Source organism: Mustela erminea, chromosome 1 (assembly GCF_009829155.1).
Source record: "Mustela erminea isolate mMusErm1 chromosome 1, mMusErm1.Pri, whole genome shotgun sequence".
NCBI classification, from domain to species: domain Eukaryota; kingdom Metazoa; phylum Chordata; class Mammalia; order Carnivora; family Mustelidae; genus Mustela; species Mustela erminea.
This window is the reverse complement of record NC_045614.1, coordinates 111856647-111884634: the sequence shown is the minus strand read 5'-3', so window position 1 is coordinate 111884634 and position 27988 is coordinate 111856647. Positions and strand designations below refer to the sequence as shown.

Below are 27988 nucleotides of genomic sequence, written 5' to 3'. Positions count from 1 at the left end.
GAGAAAATGGAATAATGAAGGCACTCAAGAGGCAGTAACTATTATTATTGTACCTGTTGAATCTATACCAGACTCAAGGGATGAGAACCACCATAGGACAGTATGATTTTCTCGCCTTTCAATGAGGTGCTATTCTGTTTGGCACAAAGTTATAGACTGGCCATCTGAAGGATGAGTGGCTTTGTGTAACTGCCCACAGCAGTGGGCACTGTTTTACTGGTCCCTAAGACTGTTTAAGGAGAGGCATTATAGTCAACAGTGGAATGCATGCCAATTGTTTTATTTATGATGCCTATTTGGGTGACAAGGCTGGCCAGCAAGTGGCCCCCCGGGAGAAGCTTTTGGCCCCCTCCACGTCATTACTCCACAATGCGGCGAAAAGACTGCACAGCTGGGGAAGCTGCACCCCAATCGATGGGCTTCCGGTACTCCTTCTTGTCCAGGAGGTACTGTCTGCCGCGGTAGTTGGGTAGCTCGTAGAAAATCCAGACGCCATCCAGCACCTTACTGGAGTGCACCTCTCGCATGTGAAACTGCTCCATGATGGAAGGGCAATCTTCAGTGGTTTCGTACATCTGACCATTAAAATCTCCTTTCTCGAAGATCTGAATCTTATACTGGCCTCCACTAGACTGGAAAAACACAGGAGGAAATAAACTACGATGATTATGGAAATCACCAACACGTCAAGAACTCCGAGAACAGCGTGGTTGGGAGTCCACCATCTTGAAAGCCAGAGGGTCTGATCTCCCATCCCCGCTGCATACTGACTGAAACAGCTGACCTTCAGTGAGAAAAACTTGATGCTTTAAAGTACTTAGGAGGTAGAGAGAGTGTTCTGGAAATAATTCATGTACTCAGTCTTGTGATGAACTGACCCTAGGTTTTATGCAAGCCTCAGCAGCCAACAGAAGAAAACATGCCATTAAAGGGTAGGAAAATGTTAAGAAAATGCTTCCACATGAATGTTAAAAAAAAAAAAAAAAAAAGGAAGGGGGGGTAGCAGGGGCAAAAGAGACGGAAAGAGCTGCAGCAGGGGAGCTGGTGAGCGAGCAGGCGGGGTGGCGAGGGCCCCAGTCTCACCAGGTGAACAGCTCGGCAGGAGCTGAGGCGGTCGTTGAGGCCCATCCAGTGCTGGTACTCGGGGTACTCGCCCCGGGGCAGGATGTACATGTAGCCCGCGAAGTTGGGCCTTTCGTACACGGCCCAGGTGCCTCCCTCCACTCGAATGGAGTTGCAGCGACTCAGGTACATGTGGAAATCGGCGCAGTCGCAGTCACAGTCATAGTGGCGGCCTTGAAAGTGCTTGTCCTCATAGAAAGTGATCTGAAGTGTGAGGCGAATAAAGAGAGGAACTGGGGAGTTGGGCGGCTTTATTCCTAAAAAACTAAAGACCAAGAACATAGTCCCCACTTTGGAAATTTCCTTTCTCTTTGATGTTGAGGAGGAAATACGGAGTTCTACCTCACCTCCCAACACCTACCTTCTGGCAGACGACTTTAGCTGTCAACAACAGGAAGGAAAACTTTCTGAAGGCTTAAAATGAAGCAAAATAAAAGAGTGCCCTAAGATAAGCCAGACCCAAGTTCATGGCTTCCTCCTCTTTGTTCCCCTAACTCACGGTACTCATCGCATAAAAAAATAAATTATCCACTTACATATCTCTCTCCCCTCAGACTCTTACTAGACTTTTTCCAGGGGCAAGGACCAAGCCTTATTTAAGCTATGGACCCCTGCACCCACCACTGGACAAACCCTCAATCAGTGTTGCATGAAGATGAGAGTTCCAAATGCAGACATTCACTCTAGGTGATACGAAGATACACAGAGAAAAGTAAAACAGACCTTAGCTTTAGGGAGTTATTTCAGATGGATATAGAGCATATGCATGACAATATTTTATGCTCTGTTATTAATTTATTGCCAACAGAGTAGTTACAAGGCAACAAAATGGCAAGTCAAGAATGTTCTTTTCCTCAAACTCTTTCCCAAGTTTGCCCCACAACCTGTGGGGTAAGCCTGAGACCTCTGACGGCACAGCAGTGTGCAGCTCCGAGAACTGGGAAATTATAAACCTGGGATCTTGAGCTGCATCTCTGCAGTCAGACTCACTAGCTCAGGCAAGCTGCCTCTCTGGGCTCCTGCTTCCCACTTGTCAGATGAAGGACTACACTAGATTAAAGGTCTGGGTGTAAAAATAAAACGTTCCTGTTTGCAGCAGGAAATAGAATTCCTAGGCGCTCCTGGGGCTTCTTAACGCAGCTTCTGAAAACCACCAGGCCAAATGGACCGTAGAGTTTGCCCCTTCTTGTTCTACAGTTCCACAATCCAAGATAAATGCTAGTTTACAATCGAAACGGAAAGAACAGGTGTCGAGTCAAGCAGTTAATTCCCTAGCGTTATGCTGCCACCTCGTGGCTAATTGGCGTTATCAGTTTAGAAAAAGAAAAACCAGGTCAAGCATTTCCTAGGAAAGGAGTAGAGACAGGTAGTCTTGAGAGGATCTTTGAGGTGAAGATTGAAGGATAAGGAGGGGTTTCTGGGGGAAGAGAAAAAAGGATTGCCCACAAGGAATAAAAGAGCATGGCCCACCACAGGAACAAGTAGTTCAAGCTTGGCGCATATAGAGTATGTGGTGAAGTATCCAGAAATAACGGATGCCATGCTAGAATCCCTTTGGTTGGAGTGCGTGGAAGCAGGTGGTTGCTGTGAGTGTGGTGGAGGTGGTGCAGGCCAGCCAATGGCAACTGTTAGCTGATGACACGGAGGGAACAAACAGTCAAATGGAACCGGGGATTTGGTGACTGATGAGATGTAAGGAATGATGGAAAGTCAGAAACCAAGAATGACTTTCAAAAGGCCATAAAACCTCAGTGTTTTCTACCCCAGGAGAGACTTTCTAGATCATAGGCTACTGATGGGTATTGCCTGCCACCTTAATCTACCCTTCCAGTCTCTCTCCCCTCTTGTTTTCTGTTCCTTATGAGCTTCCCGACCCCTTCTCACCCCTAAATCATCGACTCCATTTCCTTTCGTCCTCTCCCAAATTTCTCTTCCACCTCCATTTCGCACTTCAGCATAGCAGACTGAGAGATACATGGCGTCTCAGTCTCAGATGAAAACAAAATTGCAGCACCCGCTAGTCACTATCTCTGTGACCTTGGATAGGCCACTGAACCACTCTTCAAAGCTCAGGCTCTTCATTTGTAAACCTGGATAACAATATGCACTCCAGAGGGCTGTTCTGAGAAGGGGTAATACCAATAAAGCACTTAGTTTAATCGGGTTCATAATTGCCAATAGACTTTGCTACTGTGGCTACAGATGAAGAAGTTAAATGACTCGCTTAAGGTCAATAGCTAGTGACAAGTCCGTTGCGGGCAAGTGAGTGGACTGCTGTGCAAAAGTCCTGGTCAGTGACTTGTGATTCATTTTATCTTCTCTCCTTTTGCTGTCTTCCCCCGCTGTACAGCTAGCTCGGTTTCACAGACACCATTTACTCTCCTAGTAATGGAACGAGACTGATTCTGAGTCTGGGAAGCTTTCCCCAAAGCCTGTGGAAAGATGTTTAGGAAAACTAAGGTAACTTCACTGAGAATGAATAGATTCTAAACTCCTTAATTTAACTTTAATTTACTTTTGGTTTTTGGTCAATTAGTCAACAAAAAAAGAAGCTTTGCAAGGGATACGCTATAGGCAAAAAAGTTAGTATCTTTTTTACTTGAATGTTTCCCACACTTGGTGCCCTATGCACCTTTGCCTAGCTGACATCTGAATCTGAGAAGTGGAAATATACACAATGTTCTATGAGGTCCCCTTGCTGGCCACCCTTTCAGCAGACTAGCCAACCATCCCAAGGTTGAAACAAAGTACTGTGTTGCCACAGAGACTGAGCTCCATGAATCAAGCTCTCCTTTCAGTGGGAGACCTTCCAAATCTCAGAGCCCAGAGAATGTTGTACTTCTACTCAATTTCCATTTGCAGAAGGACCAAGAAATCTACTCTATAGTGAGCTGAGATTCTTGGACAAAAAAATCTGTAGAGAGGACTAAGAAATACTGCTGGAGATTGCCTAGAAATTATTACAAAATTCCTCTTATTTTCATTTAGTTTTTGAAAAAATAGCCCATTAATCCAATATAGCAGAAAGAAAAATGTTGAGTATTCCAGGTAACAAAACCAAATTTAGTAAAATGCATTGTTTTTGCCAAGCTCATAACTCTGATTAGATTGCTAGTAAGATAGAGGGAAAGGGAGAAGCAATAGAGAAAGAGATTAACTTGCTCTTTTGGTCTAGCAAGCAAGTTAGCTAATCACTGTGAACACGCAGCTGTAAGAAGTAAGAAAGGCACATTATTACTGCTCTGGAATCTTTGAAAGCAGGGGTATTTTCATCTAAGAGGGTTTTTTGTTTTAAGATTTTGTCATTTATTTGAAAGAAAAAGAGAAAGAGAGATCAAATAAGCAGGGGCGGGGGGCGGGCAGAGGAAGAGGGACAGGGAGACTCCCCACTAAGCAGGGAGCCCAGCACGGGGTTTGATCTCCGGACCCCAGAATCATGACTGGAGCCAAAGGCAGACACTTAACTGGCTGAGCCACCCAGGCGCCCCAAAGAGGGTTCTGTAACAGTCTTTCCTCAAGTCACACGGATACTCATCTAAGGATTTACAATTCTTCTCAGTGGGATTTTCATGGCATACTTTGAAGAGCCTCAGAGCACTATAGACACTGTCTCATTTTTTCCTGAAATCTTCTAGATGACAAGAATCATTATTAGTTTTATTTTCCAAGTAGAAAAAAAAAATCAGGCACTACCAATTCTGGAAGAAGTTAACAGGTGCCTCCTGACATGATGTGATGGGAAATACTTGATATTGCCTATGTAACTTTCTGGCCAAAGATGGTTAGTCTGAATCTAAACATGAGGAAACAATCAGACAAATGCAGATTTCAGGACTTTCTACAAGGCACCTGGTCTGGCCTTTGAAAAATGTTAATGTCTCAAACATCAAAAACAAAAAGGTAGGGCGACTGATCCATATAAAAGAGGCTAAAGGAAAAAATGGTTAAAGGAACATGGCAACCAAGGGTAATGCATGATCCTTGACTGGATCCTGTATCAGGGTGAAAGCCAGCCATGAAGCACATTTAGGGAAGCAAGTGGGGGAAATTTGAATATGGTCCGAATATTAGGTATTGTATTTATTGTAAATTTGGGGGACAAGATAATGATAGTATGTTTATTGGAGATACATGCTTAAATACAGCAAAATAATTGTCTATTTACTGCCAAATGCTTTAGTACAGAGAGAGAGACGGAGACCCAATGTATAGCAAAATGCTAACAACTGAAGAATATAAGTGAGGAATATGGAAGTATTTATTCAACATTTCTTTCTTATTCTTTTCAGATTTAATGGGTTTGAAACTTTTCAAAGTAAAGAATTGGTGGGGGTGGTGAGGGTGGTGAAGAAATCAGGCATAGATCCCTTCACTCCTAAAGCCCGTGTAAGAGATCAATTTCCAGACCAACAACTGTAAATCAAGTATTTGAGAGGCAATTTTCCTAATGTAAGTAAGCACTTTATTTCAGGAAACTGGTAAGAGTAGCTGCTCGAATGAAGTGGATATGTAGGATTTAATTCACTTGATGGATTTTTTAGAACATTACTGGTTGAGGCTAACTTTTACAGAGCAATTTTAAAAAAGATTTTAAGTACTCTCTACACCCAACATGGGCCTCACTCAAACTTAAAACTCTGAGATCAAGAACTACATGCTCTACTGACTAAACCAACCAGACACCCCTTATAGAGCAGTTTTTAACTAAATACTAACAGTTTTCTACTCTACCTATTATTAGCAGGTCCTATTTCTGGGGAAATTGGTTGCCGCAAGGCAGAAATCATGATGGTATTTAACTGATATATACCTGCACAGTATTGAACATCACCCCCCACCCCCAACACAAAGATACACCCTTAATAACTTGTTGGGGAATTCTGTTAGAGTAAAAAATATAATGAGCATTTCTTCATCTTCTCTCCCCCAGTCGCAGCATTCAAAACCACTGTCATACTCACCTCCAGGCAAAGAAGCAAAAGCTTTTCTCCACATTCCTTTCAACGTATCTTTAGGTACATTGGAAAAGAGGAAATATTCCGAAAGAAAGGAAACACTGGAAAAGAAAGGTACAAAGGAAAAGAAAGTGGCAGGCTACAGAGTGTGACCGTTACTTACCTTGGTTCCAGACTTAGACATTTTGGTGCATAGACTGGTTTCCCCAGTGCTGGAATCCGGAATAGCTACAGAGAGTTAGAGGCACAGAGACATTTATACTGGGCTGGTTTCAAATCAAACATTTGCTTAGTCATGAGAATAGGATCCAAAAATTGAGTCAGTCATTTAGAGGCTATTGATGGTTTCTAGAAAAACAATTGGGATTATGAAATAAAGGAAAGCTTCAGTACCCCTTCTAATGCTTACCAAGCCTTGCTGTATTGTAGACTTTGCTGAGTCAAGGCACCAAAACCCAGCCAAAGTTTTCAAAGTTAAAAACAAAAAAGTCCCCCTTACCTGGGCAATTTGGTTTTCTAGCAAGCCACCACCTTGAAATCCCCAGTGTCTTCTTTTTTCTTCAACAGAGCTTGCGGGAGAGTCAAAAAGCCACCCTCTAATTCTGAACAGAAGTAACATGTTCCAAAGCAAAAAAATGTAATGACTACTAAACACAATGCATGATCTTATGTTTGGAAAATGTCACTACAAAGGACATTTCTGGGAGGATTAGCAAAAATATTAATCTGGACTGTATATGATGCCATTGTGAGATTTCCTGAATTTAGTCAATTTAGTAATTTGTACTACAACTACAGAAGAGAATGTCTTTATTTTTAGGAAATACATGCTAATGTCTATAGGAGTAAAGGTTTAAGATGTCTACAACCTACTCTCAAATTGCTGAGCAAAAATACTACTACTATCGAGTGGTAAAGTGAATGTATGGCATGTTAGTAAGTGCTAAAGCTAGACGAGGCATATGTGGGGATTCAGATTCTTGCAACTGTTCTTTAAGTTTGAAAAATTTTCAGGACATACAAGTTCTGATCCACAAGAAAGGGCTCTACAGAATGTAGCATGAGGGACAGAAAGCTACCGTGAGAACCACAGTCCCGCCAAGGTTGAGCTAAGCTCAGCTTGCTGCCTGGTTGGTGGCATTTTTCTGCCATGATATTCAATGGGAACCTGTTCAGGGACGTTTCTTGGCACCTATTACATCTGACTTTTGGAATGAGATTACATTTTATGTAAATTAAAAAAAAACAAGTCAATCCTTCTCTACTTTCATTTTCCTGGTCAAGTACACTCTTCTTAAAAGTCCATCTTTCTCATGTTTTTATGAATAAAGCCATCCAACAAATGGGATTCTCCCAGGATAAATTATGGTTAATTCAAAAAATGGTAAATGTGCCTTGTTAGGAAGATTATTAAGAAACAATGTCATATGCTTATCTTCCTGAATTTGGTAAACAGGAAAGGAAGTATCGAAGTGATACCATTAATTTTGTTAATAGCAATTTCCAAAACACACTTCTATTACTCCAGTGTTTCTTTATTGAATTCTCTCTTGAATTTCATCTTAAAATAAAAACTGAAAACGTCAATTAGAATTAACACACATTCTGAGAATTTTTCACTTTAGATCAAGCCCTTTTTTAATATAATTACAACTTCAATGAGCACTGAGCATACAAAACAATGCTTATCAGCGGATTCATTTAATAATTTAATAATTATTTAATAACTTAATAATTCCTTTTCCTTTATCTTAAAGAATACAGCTTCTTCAATCAAATGTAAACTTTATTTTGCTATAACATCACGAAGCGACATTGGTAACTGAGAGGGAGAAAACATGACCCCAAAATGTGCTACTTTAGTATGTAAGTTATTTAGAGCTAAAGGTGATGAAGACCCTGCAAATTCAAGAAAAACTTCCCTTAACTACCTAAAATAATTCAGATAGGGGGCCTGGCCCAGAAGGAAAGCTATTACCACAGAGAAGTTTTAATCTGAATGAGCCATCTGTTTGACAAGGCAAACATCTAACTGCCACACATCTACTCTTCTTAACATACTGTGAATTACTCTTCTCCCTCTGAAGCCCTGGGCCTATATTCCATTACTTAGGTCAGGGTGGCATACAAGCCAACTGCCTGACTTGTTCCTGGGACTCATATTCTTATGAGGCGCCCACAGAAATCTAATTAAAATTGTTTGCCTCCTGTTAATCTATCTTATGTCGATTAAATTAATAGACTAAAGCCTAAAGAACCTAGGATAGAGGAAAAATTCTTTCCTTCCCCCATAAAACCTTTTTCTAAAATTAAATCTCTATCTTTTATCAAAAGGAGAAAATTACTTTTTAGACTTTACTTATTGAAAATGTGAAGCAGAAAATGAAAAATAAAGAATTTACACAATTTCATTGCTTCATACTTTTAAGGACTAAAATATCTTTGTATAAAACTATTTCTGCTATATTTATATACCAACAAACTATACTTTCATCCCAGTTATTTTTAAAAGGAGTAGCAATTTCCTTTTAAATAGTTTCAAAGAACTATAAAATTCTTATTTAACTATAGAAAGGATGAGACCCTTTCATCATATAAATTAAAATGTGAAATTTACTTGCAAATCTACAATCAGTTACTTCAATATTAACATACAACGAAACTGCCTTCATCAACTTCATTTTGGCAACACAAAGATGAGCTTTCTGATGTTCTATAAACAATACGTTTGTCTAAGTTCACCTAAAATTCGACCTAAGCAGTAATATATCAATATGGAATGGAAATCAAGGAACGGTCTTAAATAGGAAGGAAAAAACTGCAATGTCTCTTAAGCAGCAGGAGCATCTTCCCAATTGAGTTTCAAGACATGTACCATCTTCCATTCACCCTCCTGTTTCCAGGGCCCTGAAAATAACAAGAGAAAAATATTAGTAACTTAGTTTTCTATTGCCTTCACGCAAATAGTAAGAAAAAACTTATATTTACAAAATCATGTAAATCAAGGTCAGGTGAGAGTTTAAAGTGCTAAATACATAAGATTTAAGATTAATTATATTCCTTCTTTCTGAAGGTCACTTTAGTTCATAATAAAAGAAAAGACATGAAAAAGTGGCAGGCTATTTAGGGTTGGCCTCAATTAAAATTTCACCTTCTTATAGTTTTTATTTCCTTTGGATTTTAATCCTCATCAGATTCCTGATTCTTAATCTCAGCATTTACTAAGTATTATGAACTTTTTTTGTGTGTAATAAGTAATACACAATTTAAAATGCAAACAATCTATAAACAAGAATAAGTTTTTACAGTTTTGGAAAACAGTTCAGCATTTCCTCAAAAAGTTAAACCTATAAACTTGCAATTCTAATCCTAGGTATGTACCCAGAGAATTGAAAACATATGTCTACACAAAAACTTATACACTAAAGTACATAACAACATTATTCACAATAAAAGTGAAAACTGAAAAGGGGAAACAACTCAAATCTCAGATCAACTGATGAGCAGATAAAGTGTGATATATCCATACAATGGAATACTACCCAGCCATAAAAAGGAAGGATGTACTGACACATGCTACAACATAGATGACCCTAAGACCATGTTAAGGGAAAGAAGCCAGGCCAAAGGCCACATGTCCAAAGATTCCCATTTAAAGGAAATGTCCAGAGTTGACAAATCAAGAGACAAAAAGTAGATTAGTGTTAGCCAGGGACTAGAGAAAAAAGAAGATACTGGGGAGTTCAGAAATGAAGAGTGACTGTCCATGGCTATGGGCTTGTTTTTAGGGTAATGAAAATATCTGAATTTGCTAGTGGTGAAGGTTGTACAAACTTGTCACTATGTTAATAAAAGCCACTGAATTTCATGGTATGTAAAGTCTGTATCAATAAAAATTAAGAATAAGTTTTCAATCACCCTAGACATCTAGTCTCCTTTCTCAAAGACCAACACTTTCAATGATTTATGTCCTTTTAGAAGTTTTTAAGGCAATATAATTAGCATACAGCCATGTGTGATAACCCCTCTTTTTTTTTCAAACAGACAAGGCAGTATTCTACTCCTCCTCTTCTGCCTTCACCCCTTCAAACCCCAGCTTAGAGATTTACTATCTCACCTACAGATAGACCTCATTCTTTTTAAAGATGCATTCTTTAACATAGAGGAACCAAGGCATTAGGCACCAGCCCGTCTATTGGAAAGCACTTGGGTTTTTTCTAGTCTACAGCTATTTCAAACAATGCTGCAATGAACATATTTTTTAAACAGATCTTTACATACATGGGTGTATCTATAAGATAAATTCTAAGAAGTGAAATTGCTAAGTCAAAGAATGTGTGCATTTATAATTTTTATTTTGTCAAACTATCCTCCAAAGATGTTGCACAAATGTACACTTTTTCCAGTGGTAAACAAAATACCTTACCAGTGTTATACACCAGCTTTTGATACTTGCCAATCTGATACAAGAAAAACAGTATCTTACATTAATTGTAAGTAAAGATATCTTTGTGTTTGTATTTGTCTGTGAACTATTTGAAATCCTTTATCTGTTTTCCTACTGTTAGTCTTTAATAAGCTTTCAAAATAGAAAAGTAACTAATTTCTGTATTAAAAAAGAGAATTTTTATTTAGATTAAAGGACTTCTAATGAATTTGTCTGTATCCATGCTCTCTTCTATTGGCTCTGTGATCTTCTACAGTTCAGTATTCAAATCTTCATTTGGGTTAATTCTGGTAATTTATTAATGTTATGTGTAATTAACAAATATCAGTTAATTGATTTGTGTGTGGGTGATGGGAAAGATGAGAGATGTGTTCGAAAGGGGAAATACAACTGAAAGCTATGTATGGGTAAAGTAGTATCTTTGAACAGTACAACCTATACTAGGTAAGAAGCAAATAAGACAAAACTTGGCTGTTAATATTTGCCCATTATTCCATAGGCTCCACCTATGGAATAGTTTGGTTGGTCTTCACTATAAGGTGTGGTAAAAATGGGTATGTAAAAGTCTATATATGCTAGTGGACCTGGCAGAGAAAAGAGGCAAGTGGCCAGTAAACATCATATTCTGCAGCATGCTTGTAAGATTTCCCAAGATAATTTGTTCTAAGTGGTCTACATTATAAATGCCCACCCAGTGTTTCCACGTAGGAGTCTTATCCTGCTGCTTGTTTGGAGCCGGCAGCAGGGGGCACAAGACTGTCCAGCTGTTGGCGATGTCCTGTATTAATCAACCACTCATAAAACTTATTCTCCACAAGTACCTGGAACTGCTTCCTTTGATCCCTAAAAGCGCCATCAAGAGCAAAAAGAATGTAAGAACACTAATTCATGTTCATTTTACTCCAGGTGATTATAAAGTACTTTAATGGGAGAGACATTAAAATTATTTCTAGTTCTCCATTTATTCCCTCCAGATAACTGCTCTGCTCAGTTCTTGACATTGTAACACTGCCACCCCTCCCACCCCAAAGAAAAAAAAGGATTGGTCAGATGCACCATAAAAGTATTCTGCCAGTCCTCAGCTCCTATCCAAACACTGCTAATTCTTCCAGGTCCAACACAAATTCTACTTCCTCTATAAATCATCCCTGACCACCCACACTGATGTTTTCTGAACCTCTATTAACCGTATAGCATGTCCCTGGGTTCTAGAGTTCAAAGACCAGTACCCTTGAGATAAAATATTGTGGTGAATGTAATAAACCGCAACCATCTACCATCATAAGCATGTAATCTAGAAATAAGATATTTTAGCACCCCAAGTTTAGGAAGGATATAATTTCAGAGTAAAAAAAACAACATTTTAAGGCGGACTAAATTTAGCTTTGTTTTACAACACCTGTGCTTATTTTTCACATTTTACCATGGATTAGGGAAAACTTGGACAAGAACTAGCATTAGTCCATGGAGCAGCATTAGGAATCCGCCCTCGGAGAGTCTGTGGTATGGAGGAGTCAGGAAATCCGTATTTTGAACAAGCCTCTTGGAAGACTGTTGCACAACCAAAGTTGAGAACCAATGATAGTTTTTTAGAGAATTAAAGTTTAGAGAATTTAAAACTAAATTCTTTTAGAGAATTAAAATTTAGAGAACTAAAAACTAAAACCAATTCATGTAAGTATTGGATCATGTGGCATGTTCTACATACGATCTTTCATACACATAAGTTATCTATCAACTAAAGCTTCTGAAAAGAAGGGAGTCTAATTCTTGAATATCCACTTGCTCCCATCCCCCAACCAAACAACCTGGAATACTGACCTTAACAAAAGACACATTACATCTTTTTTGTTACTTTAGTACAGCTGTAAAGGTGTACAGATTAATTTGTTTTCTCATGGAGTTTTACATAAGACAAATTCTTCTCTAGAAAACACTCACTTTGTCAAACGAGCCTCCTTCACAGTTTTCTGCCAGATTTGTATCTTCTGTTCTCTTTGACCCAGTGCTTTCTGATATGCAGACGGAAGACCCCCAGGTATCTCTGTTGTGTCCCCTTCCATTTCAAAGGGGATAATAAATACATAGAATTCACAAGGCGGTAAGAGTCGGAAGACACTTGTGTCGCAGTTCTCTCTGCACACTATCATTGGATTATCCCAATAGTTAGGCACCGTAGCAAGGCCAGTCCTGGCCATGTGATCCTCCAGCATTGGATAATGAGTATGAAAAGGGGCAAAAGTTACTGCCTGGTTTCCAGAGAGAATTAGGGGGCGTGTAGGCGTCAGAATGTGAAAGATGCAGCCTGTTGTAGAAGAGATGGACAAACGATGGCAAACAGCAATGACTTTAACATTGTCACAGCTGTGGAGGTGAAGAGCAGTCTGTACAGGGCCCAAGACGAAGGTGCTATTCCTACATTTCTCGATGGTCACAGATCTGAAAAATGAAAAAATGAGGTAAATTCCTCCAAATGAGAGTAAGAGTAAAAGAACAGCTGACTACGAAATTCTTCTCTGATGGCAAAAAAGGATCAATCCCAGTTCAAAGAAAAGATCAAAACATCAGAACCGTGCTTACCGTAAAGGAGAGAGCAGATATATAAAAGATTCGTTGCAACGATGAATTTTCACATGTGCCCCCACCAGAGTATCTGAGCTCTTGGCCAAGGTCTGCTTGTAAACCTGGCTCATCACCACCATGCGGTGCATCCGAGGGGCCACGTGTGTATTACAAGCAATCTTAGCTCTTTTGGTCGTCCCTTCAACTATTTAAGAAAAATAAAGAAATAAATGAAGTAAGTTTCAATCAAAGAAAAACAAACAACCATATGAGATTACATATGCCTATGTGTGTAAGTGTCTAAAATCAGATACAAGTAAGCTTTGGAAAAATGTTCAATCTGGACATTGGGTAAAGAGGTATTTGCTATACTGTTCTCTGTGTTTTTCTGTATGCTTGCAATATTTCATAATTTTCTGTGATAAAAATTGTTTAAAACTTCTAGTCCATTAAGACTGCCTATAGATCTAAGGTTTTATTTTTTTTTCATGTGTATCTTTCAAGTAATGTGCCTAAGGTCATGTGGCTAGAGTTGGCCCAACTCAACAACTCAAGTATCTTCTCCAAGTTGCTTTAATTTATCATACCAATCCATAAATAATCTCTTTAAATCACCACAATACTAATTTCAACTCCTTCCTAAGCTACCTACCACATCATTCCATGAATTCTATTTGGATTCAGGCCTTTGATCCCTACATCATTAGTAACCGAGAGCACAAACTCCTTTCATACACAGTGCCTTGCACAAACTGACACTCAAAAACTCTGTGCAGGGGTTGCCCTCCTTATATAGGCCCACTGTTATGTGATTGGCTTCTAAGACAGTATCTCTCTGAAAGCCAGCAGGACACCCCATAAAAGAATACTAGTCAAATACGAAGAGGTCACATAAGTATGCTATTACTTTTTTAAAAAATTACCAATTCTTAATGCTTCCTTTCATTAAATAAGTAATGCATGGCTTTTGTGAATAATTTTCAAATACTAGTGGTAAAAGAAGATACAAATTATTTGTGATCTTATTATCTAGCTCCGCTAGATAGGTTAGATATCCTCTTTTTACTATTGAGGACTACCGTAACAACATTTAAAAACTTGCCTGAGCCTATATTCTTTTATCACCATCAAGAATTATGTAATATCCTATATATTTATGGGACCCTTAGATATCTGGAAGTCTGTGACCTCATACTCGAGCAATAGGTTGGTTGGATACAGAATTCTTGGATCACAATCTTTTTGCTTTAGAGTCTGTAGATAATGTTCAATCATTATGTTTTTTAGCATTATAAAAATATGACACAAAACTGATTTTTTAAAATTACATGGAACCTATTTTTTTCTTTATCCCTGAAATTCAGAGATTGTGGAACTATAGTTCATGTTTTTTCCCTTCCTTCATTAATTTTGCCTGGCATTTGTCTCAGTGTAGGCACTTACTCCTCTTTAAACTTATTCCTGGGCCCCCAGAAATCATACAGCCCCTGAACCTATCCTGTTAGCCATCGCCAGACTGTCAGGAATAGGTATCTGATGCAACCAAGGCCAGATATTCCCTACTTTAACTTGACATTTCCAATTTAGAAAAGTCTCATCTGTTTGAGTCTGTGTACCTTAAAAGGATCCCATTTTTACAACAACTCTCTGAGGTTGTAACTGTGGAATGGTCGAACTCAGCTGTGGTGTGGAGAAAACAGGAAGGCTCTCAACAAATGAGCACACGAGAAGGTGAGGGAGAAAGGATCAGAAGAGAGAAAAGCAGAGCAAAGAGACAAATGACTGAAGCTGGAGTTCCATTAATTGTGACCAGAATGACCCGGACTCTGAAAACTCTCTCAGACTACTGCTGCCTTGACAAAAAAAGTCATAGACAAAAGAGAGCAGTTCCCTTTTTCTCTCTTATAGTAGCAATATTTTGTAGGTCTATAGAAGATGTATGATTATTAATACACCAGAGAATATTAGGTTCCTTAACTTGTCATTCAATTTAAAATATATTAAAATACTAAAAAATACCTTGGTGAGCCCAAGCCAATTTCTTTCCAGACTTAAGGCAAGCAGATGTACCAAATGGATTCCCAGTCAAACAGGCTCTCAACCAGGCTTCCAGCTTGTAGAAAGAAAAGGTCTTAGAGATCCGTGAGAAGCCGCTTTCTGCATGCAGTGGTTGCCACAGAGCAAGCTCGTGAAGTGGGTATATCTTCCTGGCTCTACTCACTGTACCTTCAATAAGAAAGCTGAGGGCCACAACAGCTTCACGAGAGACTAGACTATTATGGGTTGAATGAAATGATGCAGTGAGTTGTTCTGGATCTAAAAGTAGCTCAAGGAGATCTGACAGATGATCACAGACAAATGCCTGGTGACTGTAATCATTCCAGTTCTAAAAAATATAAAAATAAAGCACTCTTAATAGAACAGATTTTATAAGACCTGAAAATTGTATATTTTAGTTATTTTGTATTTCTACTTTGCCTCATCTCCTAAAAAAGCATTTAAGGCAACAATATAAACCTTATAATGATTTTTGGTATTATGTGATAGGCATAAACAGAATCTCTCCCTTCCTTAGCTAATTCAAAAGTAATATTATAGCTAAACCTTAGTGTGCGCTAACTACAAAGTGTTGTACAAACTTCAACATATTTAATAATCCTAGCAACCATCCTGCAATAGATGCCATTACCATGCCCATTTTACAAATGAGGAAGTGGAGATACAGAAAGGTTAAGAAACCCGCCTAAGATCACATGGCTAGTAAGTAAGTTACAGATCTAACATAAAAATAGCCACCGTGGACATTCATTCCATGAAAACACGGGTTTTCTTTACTTACCTTCTCTTATTACAGGAGGAGTTTCAAATTCCACTGGATGAAACAATGCAACTACCCTTACAGTAGCTAGATTTAAGAGAAGTTACCACTTTTGGAATAAACTTTGAGTTGGCAGATGTCTCAGTTACTTGGCTCATTCATTTGACATGTATTTCTTGAATATCTCTTATGTGGTATGAGCAGTGTTAGGTGATAAATTATGCAAACTGAATAGGACATAGTTCTTGTCCTTAAGAACTCAGTGCCTATGTAGTGAAAAGACAATACAAGCAACTATTATACAATGAGATAAGAATTACAGCAGAGATCTGTAAAGACATGCTATGAGCCTGAGAGGAATAAGGAACCCCTCTTGGGGGAAAAAAAAATCATCACAGAGTGCTGTTTAGACAGATTCTTGATTAATGCTGGTAGTTATGCCAACAGACAAGGAAAAAAGGCATTGTAGGCCTAGGGAATAGCATATGCAAAGATCCACAGCAGTAACATTACCTGCTGTGTTCAGAAAACTGGTAGTAGGGACCAATCATGAAAGGCCTATTAAAACACTAAAGCATCTGTGCTTTATCTTGTGTGCCAGGGACTTTAAAACTGATTTCTAAATAGCTAACCCTTTTTTTCTTTTTAATACACTCTCACAGGGACACCACAGAACATGTCAAAGCAGAGTGGCCACTCTTTACCTCTTACTGCATCCCCCTCACCCACAGCAGGCTCTGAGGTGGCTCTGTGGAGCACGAGATGAAAACAACAGTGACAATGATAATTACTAATGGGAGTTTTGACAAAAACCAACAGAATCCTTTTGCATTTAGAAAGTCCTGTGTAGTAGGTGGAGGGTAGACTAAAAGCAGGGTGACCAGGTAGGACCTAATTATAGAAATCAAGGCCTCCCCCAAATGTCAGTATGACCTATATAAGAGGAAGAAAAGAAACAGACCTTATTTTTAAAGATTTTATTTTTAAAGTAAACTCTACACCCAATGTGCGGCTTGAACTTACAACCCTGAGCTCAAGAGTGGCACACATCCCTCCCACTGAGCCAGCCACCCAAAGAGGGACAGATTTTTAAATCAGAGTTATTTTGAGGCAGAATAAGAAAGACTTGACAGAAAACTAGGTATGGGTGCTAAGAGAATGAGCATTGGTAGCTGGTGGTAATTTTCTCTGGCTTCAGGAATATAAGTCAATTCGAGTAAGGGAGATTTTACTGTAGGGACACACAGGTCATCTCCAAACTGAAGTATAGGTAGGTCTCATCAGAAGTGCAACTGGAAGGCCATCTTGAGCCTCCTGGTTCTCTCTTGCCAGCATCTCTACACATCTGTTCCATTCTTGTCTTTTTCTCTGACTACCTCAGAGTTTCTAATCCCTCATAACTCCAGGTCACCCATGAATATGGTGGCTATTCTGGTACCAGTGCTACCTGTGCTCCCAGCTCAAGCACCCAGCACAAACTGGTAGTTTCTTCAGTTTCTGGGGGCACTGATTGGGACAGGTCATCCATTCAAAGCAGAGCAATTTCAAATACATATCTATGAATGTGTCCATATCTGGTCTAAATCAGTTGTTCAGAGAGGTCATGCTATAGCACAAACTAAGAGTCACCATTTGCTGATGCTTACTGCGCAACAATTCTCACGCTAATGTATTCTAGATTCCTACAACCACTCAGAAATAGGTATTACCGTCCTCATTTACAAAAGAGAAGCCAAGACCTAGGAAAGTTAACCAACTTGCCTAAAATCATGGGATACTGAATGTAAGAGCCAATTTGAATGCAGACTACTTTAGTTCAAAACCCCATCTTACATGGTGCCCATTCATGTGGACAGACAGACAATGACTGGCCTCGCTAATACACCTGGACTTGAACATTCTGAATTTCAGGTATAGATGAACACCTACATGAGGAGGGAATCTAGGATAAAGACAAACTCAGGAGTCATTGAGATATGTGAAATCATGAGAAGAGAAGAATTATGTTTAAAGAATATGTCTAGCAAGAAGATAAAATTGCCCAGGCAGAATCCTGGGGGAATAGTGGCGTGTAGGGGCCAGTGGGGAGCTCATGAAGAAGAGTGAGCAGGAAAAATGAGAAGCACAACCAGAAGGAATCTTATCATGCAACATACAGGTGGATATGTTTAGTTGAAAAAGGAGATTATAAAAGTACCAAATATCAGAAAAGTTTTTGTTGTTGTTGTTTGCCTCAGAACATTTTTAAAGAACTTGTGTATGGCAGTCGTACCAAGATCTATGTTTTGCTTAAGATTTTTTAGAATACTTCGACATAAACAGGTAAAAACATTTCAGTTTTCTTTAGAAAAAGAGAAATGACACAATTTCTAAAACTCACAATGTGAGGCAGTTAAGTTTAACTTCTAGGTTGTCACATCATATGGTATAAATATGTCATCAGAGGACACAAGCATGAACTTAAGTATATGAAAGCACATCACTTAAACATATAAGAAGGTATTTTTGTAGAAATTTTTTCAGTAGATTTCAACAGACTTTGTAAATACTACATCTTCTCATTTATCCTAACTTAGTCGAATTAGTAGATTCAAATTCATTAACATTTGCAAAAACGAGAATGCTAATGAGAGTACAGTGAATAATCTGTCCCCAAATCATGTGATTTTTGTGTCACTGAAGGAATGAATGGAAAGCACTTCTCTACTTGGATGAAGACTGCAAATATTTATTTTGTTTTATAATAGGAAAAGAAATGAAAAAGCCAAACAAAATACACCAACAAAGGACTGGCTTACATAAGTAATCCCAACATGATTTTTAATGAAGGCAAATCATCTCCTTCATAAATTGTCCCTTTCAAAGAAGAAGACCAAGATTTAAACAGTACCTTATTATGGCAACTGGATTTTTCAGTCAAGTCAGGAGACTGAGATCTGTTTCTGGGACTAGGCCACTCTTCTCCAATCAAAGATGTCCTTAGGGAGACCTTGTTTAACTGCTGTATGTATAAGAAGAGCAGAAACTGTAGGGTGTTCACTGAAAGCTGGCCAAAAAGAAAAAAGATGATGAATACATGTCCTAAACCATATCAGTTCCTAGTCTACAATTAATTAAATACAGCAAATCAAATTCACAACAGTCTGCAAATCCTAAAAAGAATAATGTAGAAAAGTGGCTGGCATTTGATATGTATGCTTCTGATACCCAGATATAGGAGTTTCAAAAACAAATTAAACTAGAGTCACTTAACCTTCCTGGAAAGCTATGCAGCCTCTATAGCCATAGACATTCTTTCCCCAGAATTGATGAAGAGGAGAGGATGAAGTACATATTTTTTTTAAAAGTATAGTATTTCAGAAGTTTAAAATTGCAGTTAAAAAAAAAAAAAAGGACAAACTTTAGTCCTTTGAATAAATAAATGGAAGAAAGGAAGAAGGAAATTTGGCCAAAATATGCAGTTTAGTCTAACCGAAGGCTCACAGACTTTTCAAAAATGTTTAGGATGTTAATGCAAGATCTGAAATTGTATGTAATCTTTGAAATTATGAATTACAAATTATGAAATTGCATTTTGTGGGGGAGGAGGACTCAGGTTTGCATCAAGTTCTTTTTTTTTTTTAAAAAAGATTTTATTTATTTGACAGAGAGAGAGATCACAAGTAGGCAGAGAGGCTGGCAGAGAGAGAGGGGGAAGCAGGCTCCCTGCTGAGCAGAGAGCCTGATGTGGGACTCGATCCCAGGACCCTGAGATCATGACCTGAGCCAAAAGCAGAGGCTTAACCCACTGAGCCACCCAGGCGCCCCTTACATCAAGTTCTTAAGAGTATTTGACTTAAAAAAATACTATTGGTTTGAGAGGTGTTTATAAGTCATTTCTTATTTGAAAAAAGGTATTGAAGCTCAGGATTTGAAGCTCATGATTACCCTCACATATCCATTCCCATACACATATAGGAGACACAAAAATGTAATACATCTGATACTACAGCTCTATTCACTCTGCTTCCCAACCTGGCTAAAACCCGCTATAACTAAGGAAATGAAAAACATGGATTCTCAGGACCACCTAGACCTGTTTGATCAACTGTCAATCAGAACCCCATAAATCTACATATTTTTAAAAATGCTACTTTCTTAATTAAATTTTTTTGAGATAATTGTAGATTCACATGCAGTTGTAAGAACTAACAGAGAAATCCCATGTACACTGTATCCAGTTTCCCATCTTGCAAAGCTATAATACAGTAGCACAATCAGGGTGTTGACATTGATGCAGCCAAGTTACAGAACATTTCCATCTACACAAGGATCTCTCATGTTGCCCTTTTATAGCCACACCTACTTCCTACTTCCCTCCCACCCTCACTCCTTCCTTAATCCCTGACAATCACTTACCTGTTCTCTAGCTCTATAATTTTGTCATTTCAAGAGTGTTATATAAATGGAATTATACAGTATGTAACCTTCTGGAATTGGCTTTTTTTCACTCAGCAAAATTCCTTGACTTTATACCTACTTCCATTTAACAATTATGCTACATTATCATTATTCATATACCTTCCTCTTCATGAGACTTTAAGATTCTCATCTTTTTCACTTTTACATTCCTAGTACACAGCATAGAATCTAGCACATAATAAGCACTCAAAAAATCTGTGGAGCTTCTTGAAGGTTTGATTAATCTCTGAATCCAGTACTATACATCAGTACTATAGTACTATAGTACTATACCTCACACACAGTAGGCACTCAACATTTAATTAATAAATAACTATAATGTCCTTCCTCCCGTGGCAAACTTTTCAATTTCCAAACTTTATTTAGATATTACCCAATGTGGCAGAGAGTGGCTAGATACTAACTAAATATTTTTCTAGATATTAACTAAAAAATGTTTCTTCCTGGGCCCATATTTAGATGGTATTTCCCAGTCTCCCTTGAAGTTAGACATGGTATAACTGGGTTACAGTCAATGGAATGTGGGCGGATTGACAAACACCACTTTCAAGTCTCCCAAAAATGCTCCACGAAGAAATGGAAGTGAAGGACTCTGAGGCCCTAGTGGGCACGGCTGGGGCAAACTGTATTATACTTATTATAATAATGCAATTATTCACTTCCACATCCTCTAGGAGGCTTATACAGCCTGATCCATGGCCATGGGATTTCCCTATCTCCTGTGAAGTAGTTTAGCTGCCCATCTTCCTGATTTTAGACACAGACATATAACAAAGCTTTAGCCAATGGAATGAAACTAGTTATAGTTTATGTTCCATCAGAGAAAAAGTTTTAAGAGGAATCATGAGTTTTCTCCTGCTCTGTTGCTCTTCTCTTCTGTCACAGAATAGGCATTAACTATACAGAATATGTTTCTTCAGCCTGGGTTCCCAAATGAGTAGACACACAAAGCCAAGCCATAACCATTAGCCCTAGCTAAAGTGCAGACTGCATGTAAAATAAGCAAGAAACAAACCTTTGTTACTGTAGGTCATTAGAATGTCATTTTTGTTTGTTTTTAACTGTTTAATTGTTTTTTTGTTTTGCTAATGTTATTAGCAAAGCTAATAACATTGTGGCTCCAGAAGATAGAAGATGACTACATCCCTGAGTCATTGCTTGGACAACAGCAGCCTAGAGACTCATCCAACCAGATGCCCTGTGTTACACTGCTGCATGAATGAGAAAAAACTGTTACTGTGCTAAGCCACTGAAATGGCAGGATTGCCTGTTACTGTAATGAGCCTACTCTGATTAATATACTTTCTCTGTGAAGTCTTTCCCCATCACCAGAACTAACCATTCTCTTCCCTATCCTATTTCTGTACTCTATGCACACTCTGGCTATTACACACTCCACACTATCAAATAGCACTTGTTTTACACACCAGCTTCCCCTGCTAGTCTAAGAGCTCAATGAGGGCAGAGATGCTGTTCCAGTCATCTTTGAATCCCAGCACACAGGAGATCCTCACTGAAAATTAGTCAGGTTCTCTAACTGCAACATATCAATGATTCATAGCCACTCACTCACCTTAAAATATTTTTAAAGTCAGTGAAAGCATTTCCCTCAACTACAGGGTTTTTGTAACATTAGTGCTTTGGAAGTAGGTGAGTAGTGATTACTAAGGGTTAATTCATTAAATACTGCCCAACTGAAACAGTTAAAAAAAATGGCACTTTGGGATCACAATAGCCATTAACCTAAAACCACACACTGCACAGCTAGTACAAAAATTAAAGATAGTTTATTTCTCAAAATAATTAAACACACATACACATACATATAAATCCATACCTTATTTCTTTGTTTTTCAATTTCATCCTCAGACATACAGTTTGACAGAATCTCAGACCATTCCAGGCGCTCCTCTGGTGTCTTTACCGCAAGACTATCAAATATTTCAAAGTAAAGCCAGGCCAGATCCTTAGCCAACTGCAGCTTCCCACATGCAATGTGCCTCCATGTGGACCAGTACAGGCGTGGGTAAGCTCCTTCTGTGGCTCGGGTTCGCACATAGGTGGATATCTTCCTGAGATAGTGAAGACTGAATTTGGATGGAGGGGGAACCTGCAAGGCACCCACTATAAAGGGTTCTGCTTTCACCCAGAGGTGAACTCCGGACTGATCCATATTATCTCGAAGGACATCTGTGTGATAAGGCTTCTTGGCATACCTAGGAAACAAAAGTTTTTCACACACTGATTTGAAACAAAACTCATTTATATATTTTCTTGTTGTTGTTTTTTCCATTTACACGTTTTCTTTAAGATGATCCCCTTCCTTCACTGTTTAAAGATGTATTTGTCAATTTAAAAAGAAGATCCGGGGAATCTGGGTGGCTCAGAGTGTTAAGCCTTTGCTTTCAGCTTAAATCATGATCTCAAGGTTCTGGGATTGAGCCCTGCATTGGGCTCTCTGGTCAGCAGGGAGCCTGTTCCGTCCCCTCTCTCTGCCTGCCTGCTTGTGATCTCTCTCTCTCAAATAAATAAATAAAATATTTACCAAAAAAAAAGAAGAAGATCCAGTTTATCAACCATGTGCAGAATAAATTTTTGGTCAGATGTTACTACAACCGATTTGAATAAGAAAACTTCTGTGATAAAACAAAATTCTTACTTGAATGGTTAGAAGTGGTTGTTTTGGGAGTGTGTAAAAATGCATGAAGTAGGAGTTGGAATCCTACTCAGGAAAGGAAGAAAAAAAGAAATGGGAGAGTCATCTCTTCACAGGGAATCTTTGCCTACCCTGAGGGGCAATGCTAGTCAAAATAAGGGGAATAAAATTTCAGAGTCAAATCACTTACACATAGCAGATGGTGGGTTAAAGATGTGGACCTGTTAGCTGACATTTAGTTCAAAATGAAGCACTAACGTGACGTGGCAGACGAATGCTCCCACAAATGCCGACTGCAGAAAGAGATATCTTTATTCTCTGTAACAGTGAAGCTGCTCTGGCATATTCTTTGTGCTTAGTTCAGGTGCAGTGCTTTCAGATTTTGTTTGTTGTTTCTTTGTTATAACAATACATAATTTTTGTGGAATACTTACATCTAAAAACAGAAGTGGGGAAATCATCCACTGTTCCACCATCAAAGGGAAACTAGTTAATATTCTGTTGTACTTCCTTTCCATCTCTTTTTCTACACAAATTGGATGTTAGTTTTTGAATTTTCAAACTCGTGATAAAAGCATATATATAATTCTGTTATTTTAAAAGCTTCACAGCACTTTACATAAAGGTACCCTAGTTTATTCACCTGTTCTCCTATTTTTGGACACTAAGTAGGTTTAAAACAAGATAGGCAAGATACTTAAATCATTGTTGAAGTGGGGTAATGAGCACATGATGGCTTTCTACTTCCATACATGTTAAAATTTTCCACTGTAGAAAATTTAAATGTAGGTGAAAGGTGATGGGGATTAAGAAGTATAAAATTCCAGTTATAAAACAATTAAGTCACAGGGAAGAAAAGTTCAGTATAGCGAATATAACCAATAATATTGTAGTAACTTTGTATGGTAACAGACGGCAACTACGCTTACTGAGTGTGTTGTGTTGTTTGGTTTAAGTAGGCTCCACACCCAGTGTGAAGCCCAACACAGAGCCTGAACTCACAACTGAGATCAAGACCTGAACTGAGACCAAGTCCAAGGCTTAACCAACTGCTCCACCCAGGTGCCCCAGTGGTATTTTGTAATGTATATAATTGTCAAATTACTATGTTATACAACTGAAACTAATATAATGTATATCAACTATACTTCAATTTAAATAATAAAACAAAATTTAAATGCTTCACAATGATAAATAATGCTATAATTACCATCTTTCTGCAAATTTTCTGCCCTATGATTATTTCCAAGAAAATTTTCAGATATGCATTGGTTAAATGAAGTAAGTTACATTTCTAAAGTTCTTGGTATATTTCCATTGCTTTGCAAGATGACTGTATCAAACTGCACCATCGCTTGACTAAGGTACCATCAAGGACCACTTGACCAATGAGCACCCCTCGGCATTAAGTAACATCACTTAAAAAACCTTCTTTATATGACTGATGGAAAATGTTTTATTGCTATTATTATACTTTCCATTTCATTCCAAGAACGTCATGCTTCTTTGGGGAATTACCTGGTCAAAAAATAACTGACATCAACCAGATGCTTTCTGTGTTCAAGGTGGCAGGCTAAATACTTTTCGTTCTGCACCTCCTTTTGCCCTCAACCACCTGGAGATAATATGGTTGTCCCCACTTCCAGATAAGCACACTGGGGCTTGAAGAAGTTAAGGGACTTACCCGAAGTCACATACTTAGGTTGGCACCACCCTGGATTAGAACCCGTCTGTCTGACTTGAGAACCGTGTTACTTACAGACTTACTTTAGGAACCCAGTTTTGGGAAAAATCTCCAGAAAATGGGAATGGATCCAGAAGAGGATTACCAGAACGAGTGGCTTTGGAAGTGAGGCCACATAGGGCCAGGTAAAAGAACGTGAGAGCACGAAGCGCAAAAGAAGGGTGTGAGAGGGTAAACGGTAACTGTCTCCGCACACGGGAATGGCTTAGCGCTGCCCTGAGGAAAAGAGATGAAAGTTACGTGGGGAAGATCTTAGTTCGCTCCAAAATAAAAGAGGCTGCGAGATCCTGAAATCCTGTTCCTGAAGTGCGCAGCCCAAAGCCAGATCCTGGGGAATGAATTCTGAAACTCGAGAGGGCTAAATTCCTAAACATGGGCTCTTTCCCTCTCAAAAGCAGCCCCTGGGAGCGCTGGGGTGGGGGGTTTTCAGGCGGTGAGATGGGCGTCAGACCTACAGCCGTCCCCCCGGGGCTTCGCCGCCACCTCCGACGCTGTCCCGGTCCGGGCCGCGCGAGGTGCCCGGCCGGACTCTGGGAACCGGGAAGCCCCAGCTGGCAAACTCCGTAGCGAACCCGAGACCTGACGATCCAAAAAAAGCCTCCCCAACCCGCCCTCCGTCCCAGGTGCCGGCCCGCGCGCGGTTACCTGCGAAGTCAGGGCCGCTCCGCCGCACCCTCCGCGCGTCGCCGCGCCCCGCTCGCCCGGCCCGCCCCTCGCCAGCCGTCTCCCCTACTGCGCAAGCGCCAGGCCAAGCACCACCGAGAACTGGAGGTTAATATTACTAGAGCGGCCTCCCGCTTCTCCCCGGGACTGAGAACTAGCTCGGCTGAGGCCAAGAGTCCTCGGCGCTGGGACCTGGAGCCGGAACCCGCTGCTTCTGGTATCGCGCCTTTCAGTCCGGAGAAATAGGAAGTTTTCTATTGCTCTGCGCATCCATAGTCAGCCAATAGCTGCTGGTAAGGTCGGCACGCTTTGATCAGTAATGTAATGACAATGACAGTTTACATTTATAGCTTTCACTGCGGGCCGGCCCTGTGTAAAGCAAAGCACCTTTGTTTGTATTATCTCAGTCTTCCCAAGAGCCCTTTAAGTTGAGTACGTTTGTTTTTACCGACAGCTAAACTAGGGCGTAGAGAGGTGGAAGTAACACACCCCTAGGGTCACAACGGGAGAGCAGCCAGGATAGAAACCCCTGCGGTCTGAAGCGAGAGCCCCGGGCATTATCAGCTCCTTAACAAAAGAGCCCGCAGGCTAGCTTTCTTAGCTCTCCCGCCACATTACAACTGTCATGAAACCTTTTTGGATTCCACCCTGCAGAAGACACCACTCCTTTCTCGAAGTCTCCACTTAATGAATTTTGGCCATTTCCTGGTTTCTTAGTTCGTTTATGGCTTGTATAGGTGTGGCAGGTGCAAAGGTAAATATGACCATAAAATGTAATTTGGTTCCTCTTTTAGGTGGCCTCTCTCCTCCAGTAGGCATCTTCCTGAAAGCAGTAGCCTTGTCGTCCCCCTTACCTCTGTATGAGCCAAGGGTAGATAGGGCCTTTGGGTGAGAATTCAAACTGCACCACTAAAGAGTTCAGTGACCCCGAACAGATTCTGTCCCTTCTCTATGCCTTTGTCTTTTGCAACAGGAATTATTATTGAGCACAACTGTGGGTCTGGCACAGTGCGAGCCACTAGGGTCACAGCAGTGAACAAAACAGATAAGATCCTTGCTTTCTTGGAGTGCATATTTTAATAAGGGGAATAGATAATACATATTAAGGAAAAATTGGACAGTTTTGTAATGTAATAAACGCTATAAGTTTGGAAGGGGGAGGAGGGGACCAATGCCAAGTTTGATCTGAGGACTGAAGTATAAGAAGCCAGCATAGGAAGATCACAGTTGAAACAACTTTTACTCTGTGGCAGGCTCCGTTCTAAGATGCTGTCCTATTTATTCAGGTGTGAACAGTTTAGATTATGCTCTCTTGAAACTGGCCTACGGTTGTGTGAGTGTGGGCAGTAAGGATGGAAACAATAGGATGGTGTAAGAATAAGGGACTCAGCAGTGGCCATTTTTCATTGGTCAGGGAAGTCTTCTCTGAAGTAGTGACATTTCAACTGATCTGAGTGTAAAAAGGAGTCACTCATGGGGAAGAGTGCTTCAGGCAGAGAGAACAGCTAGAACAAAGGCCTTGGGAATGAGTTTGGTGTATTCAAAAAAAGAAAAAAAAAACTAGGCTTGCTGGAACATGATAAGGAGTATACTAGGTGAGGGCACAGATCATAGGCTTAATTTTTTTTTCCCCCAGCTTTATTAAGACACAGAGTTTTATAAGCCTGCATAAAGAGTTGGGGTGTTAAGTGCAATGAAAAGCCATTCGAGGGTTTTGAGCAGGGGAATGACATGATCTGACATGCTTGCAAAAAATCACGGGGTTGGGGGTCAGGAGTTAATAAGAGATTAAAATATTAAGAACGGAAGCAGGGGATCACTTGGGATGTCTCGCTAGGATCATGAGACTTGGCGCAGAGATGTAGTGTAGATGAACAGTAGTGGAGAGATTCAAGATATAGTTTAAAGGCAAAGATTTGGGTAGGGAGTACAGGGGCGGAATCAAGGGAGACACCTAGAATTTTGTCATGAACAAGGAGGTGGGGAGAATCAAAGAGTTCTCCTAAGTGTGATAATAGTTAACTCATTGCGGGCTTAGTGTGCCAGACGCTGTGCTAGACAGTTTACAGCTTTCCTCCCATTAAAATTTCACAACACTGCCAGTAAAATGTTTCGCCTCAGGTTTGTAAATAAAGCTTAGGCTAGAGTGGGGGGCAAGGGAAGGGGGATGTTCTCACCGCTAAGTGATGGAAGCTGAATCCGAATCCAAACCTGTCCGCGTCCACGGCCTCTTCTCAGTGAAACCGAGGTAATTTTCTTCCGGGCTTGTTCCAAGAGGGTAAAATACGATCTCAAGCAACGCGTTCGCCCTCACGGTTGGCTTAGAGTAATTGTCTCCGCCCATTTCTCCTGTGTCCCTCCGCTCCCGTATCCAGCGTAAAGTTCAATATGAATGAAATTCCCAGATTTGTAACGAGATAAATCGTCCCTCCCTTAATAGGTCGGTACTGGAAGCGGGGCCTTGTGATTGGTGGAGAGTCCGAGGTGGAGGGCGGGGAGAAATCATGTACCTTGGGTGCCGGGTCTTGGTCCCGGTTGCCCCCTACGGCCTTTTTACGTA

General features: G+C 39.8%; 2 protein-coding genes across 6 annotated transcripts; both read right to left on the bottom strand.

Moving 5' to 3' along the window:
- Window positions 1-264: 264 nt before the first annotated feature.
- Window positions 265-6333, bottom strand: CRYGS (crystallin gamma S). Of its 3 annotated transcripts, none has more exons than XM_032338281.1 (3): window positions 6241-6333; window positions 1084-1326; window positions 265-632 (listed from the first exon to the last, which is right to left on the bottom strand). In XM_032338281.1, exons 1-3 carry the CDS (start codon window positions 6259-6261, stop codon window positions 360-362), a joined length of 537 nt encoding a protein of 178 aa, XP_032194172.1. In that variant the 5' UTR covers window positions 6262-6333; the 3' UTR covers window positions 265-359. The 3 variants fall into 3 exon arrangements, with proteins under 3 accessions (XP_032194172.1, XP_032194180.1, XP_032194164.1); XM_032338289.1 differs by lacking the exon at window positions 6241-6333 and adding an exon at window positions 6084-6194; XM_032338273.1 differs by lacking the exon at window positions 6241-6333 and having other exon boundaries at window positions 1084-4479.
- On the bottom strand, window positions 4742-27985 carry TBCCD1 (TBCC domain containing 1). Of its 3 annotated transcripts, none has more exons than XM_032338229.1 (8): window positions 27606-27985; window positions 22203-22581; window positions 18795-18950; window positions 15106-15472; window positions 13105-13291; window positions 12466-12963; window positions 11216-11367; window positions 4742-8983 (listed from the first exon to the last, which is right to left on the bottom strand). In XM_032338229.1, the coding sequence occupies exons 2-7, from the start codon at window positions 22536-22538 to the stop codon at window positions 11238-11240; spliced, it is 1674 nt and encodes a 557-aa protein (XP_032194120.1). In that variant the 5' UTR covers window positions 22539-22581; window positions 27606-27985; the 3' UTR covers window positions 4742-8983; window positions 11216-11237. The 3 variants fall into 3 exon arrangements, with proteins under 3 accessions (XP_032194120.1, XP_032194112.1, XP_032194126.1); XM_032338221.1 differs by lacking the exon at window positions 27606-27985 and adding an exon at window positions 25411-25507; XM_032338235.1 differs by lacking the exons at window positions 11216-11367; window positions 27606-27985 and adding an exon at window positions 25411-25507 and having other exon boundaries at window positions 4742-8984.
- Window positions 27986-27988: the final 3 nt, after the last annotated feature.

Bases quoted from the DNA above. Each gene is read 5' to 3' on its own strand.
- CRYGS (XM_032338273.1), bottom strand. From the start codon at position 1,404: ATGTTCTTGGTCTTTAGTTTTTTAGGAATAAAGCCGCCCAACTCCCCA. The intron at 633-1,083 runs GTGAGACTGGGG...GTGTTTTTCCAG, and splicing joins CCTGCCGAGCTGTTCACCTG to TCTAGTGGAGGCCAGTATAA.
- TBCCD1 (XM_032338229.1), bottom strand. From the start codon at position 22,538: ATGGATCAGTCCGGAGTTCACCTCTGGGTGAAAGCAGAACCCTTTATA. The intron at 13,292-15,105 runs GTATTTTTTAGT...TTTCTTAAATAG, and splicing joins ATTGGCTTGGGCTCACCAAG to TTGAAGGGACGACCAAAAGA. The intron at 11,368-12,465 runs GTGAGTGTTTTC...TGGCGCTTTTAG, and splicing joins AAGGAGGCTCGTTTGACAAA to GGATCAAAGGAAGCAGTTCC.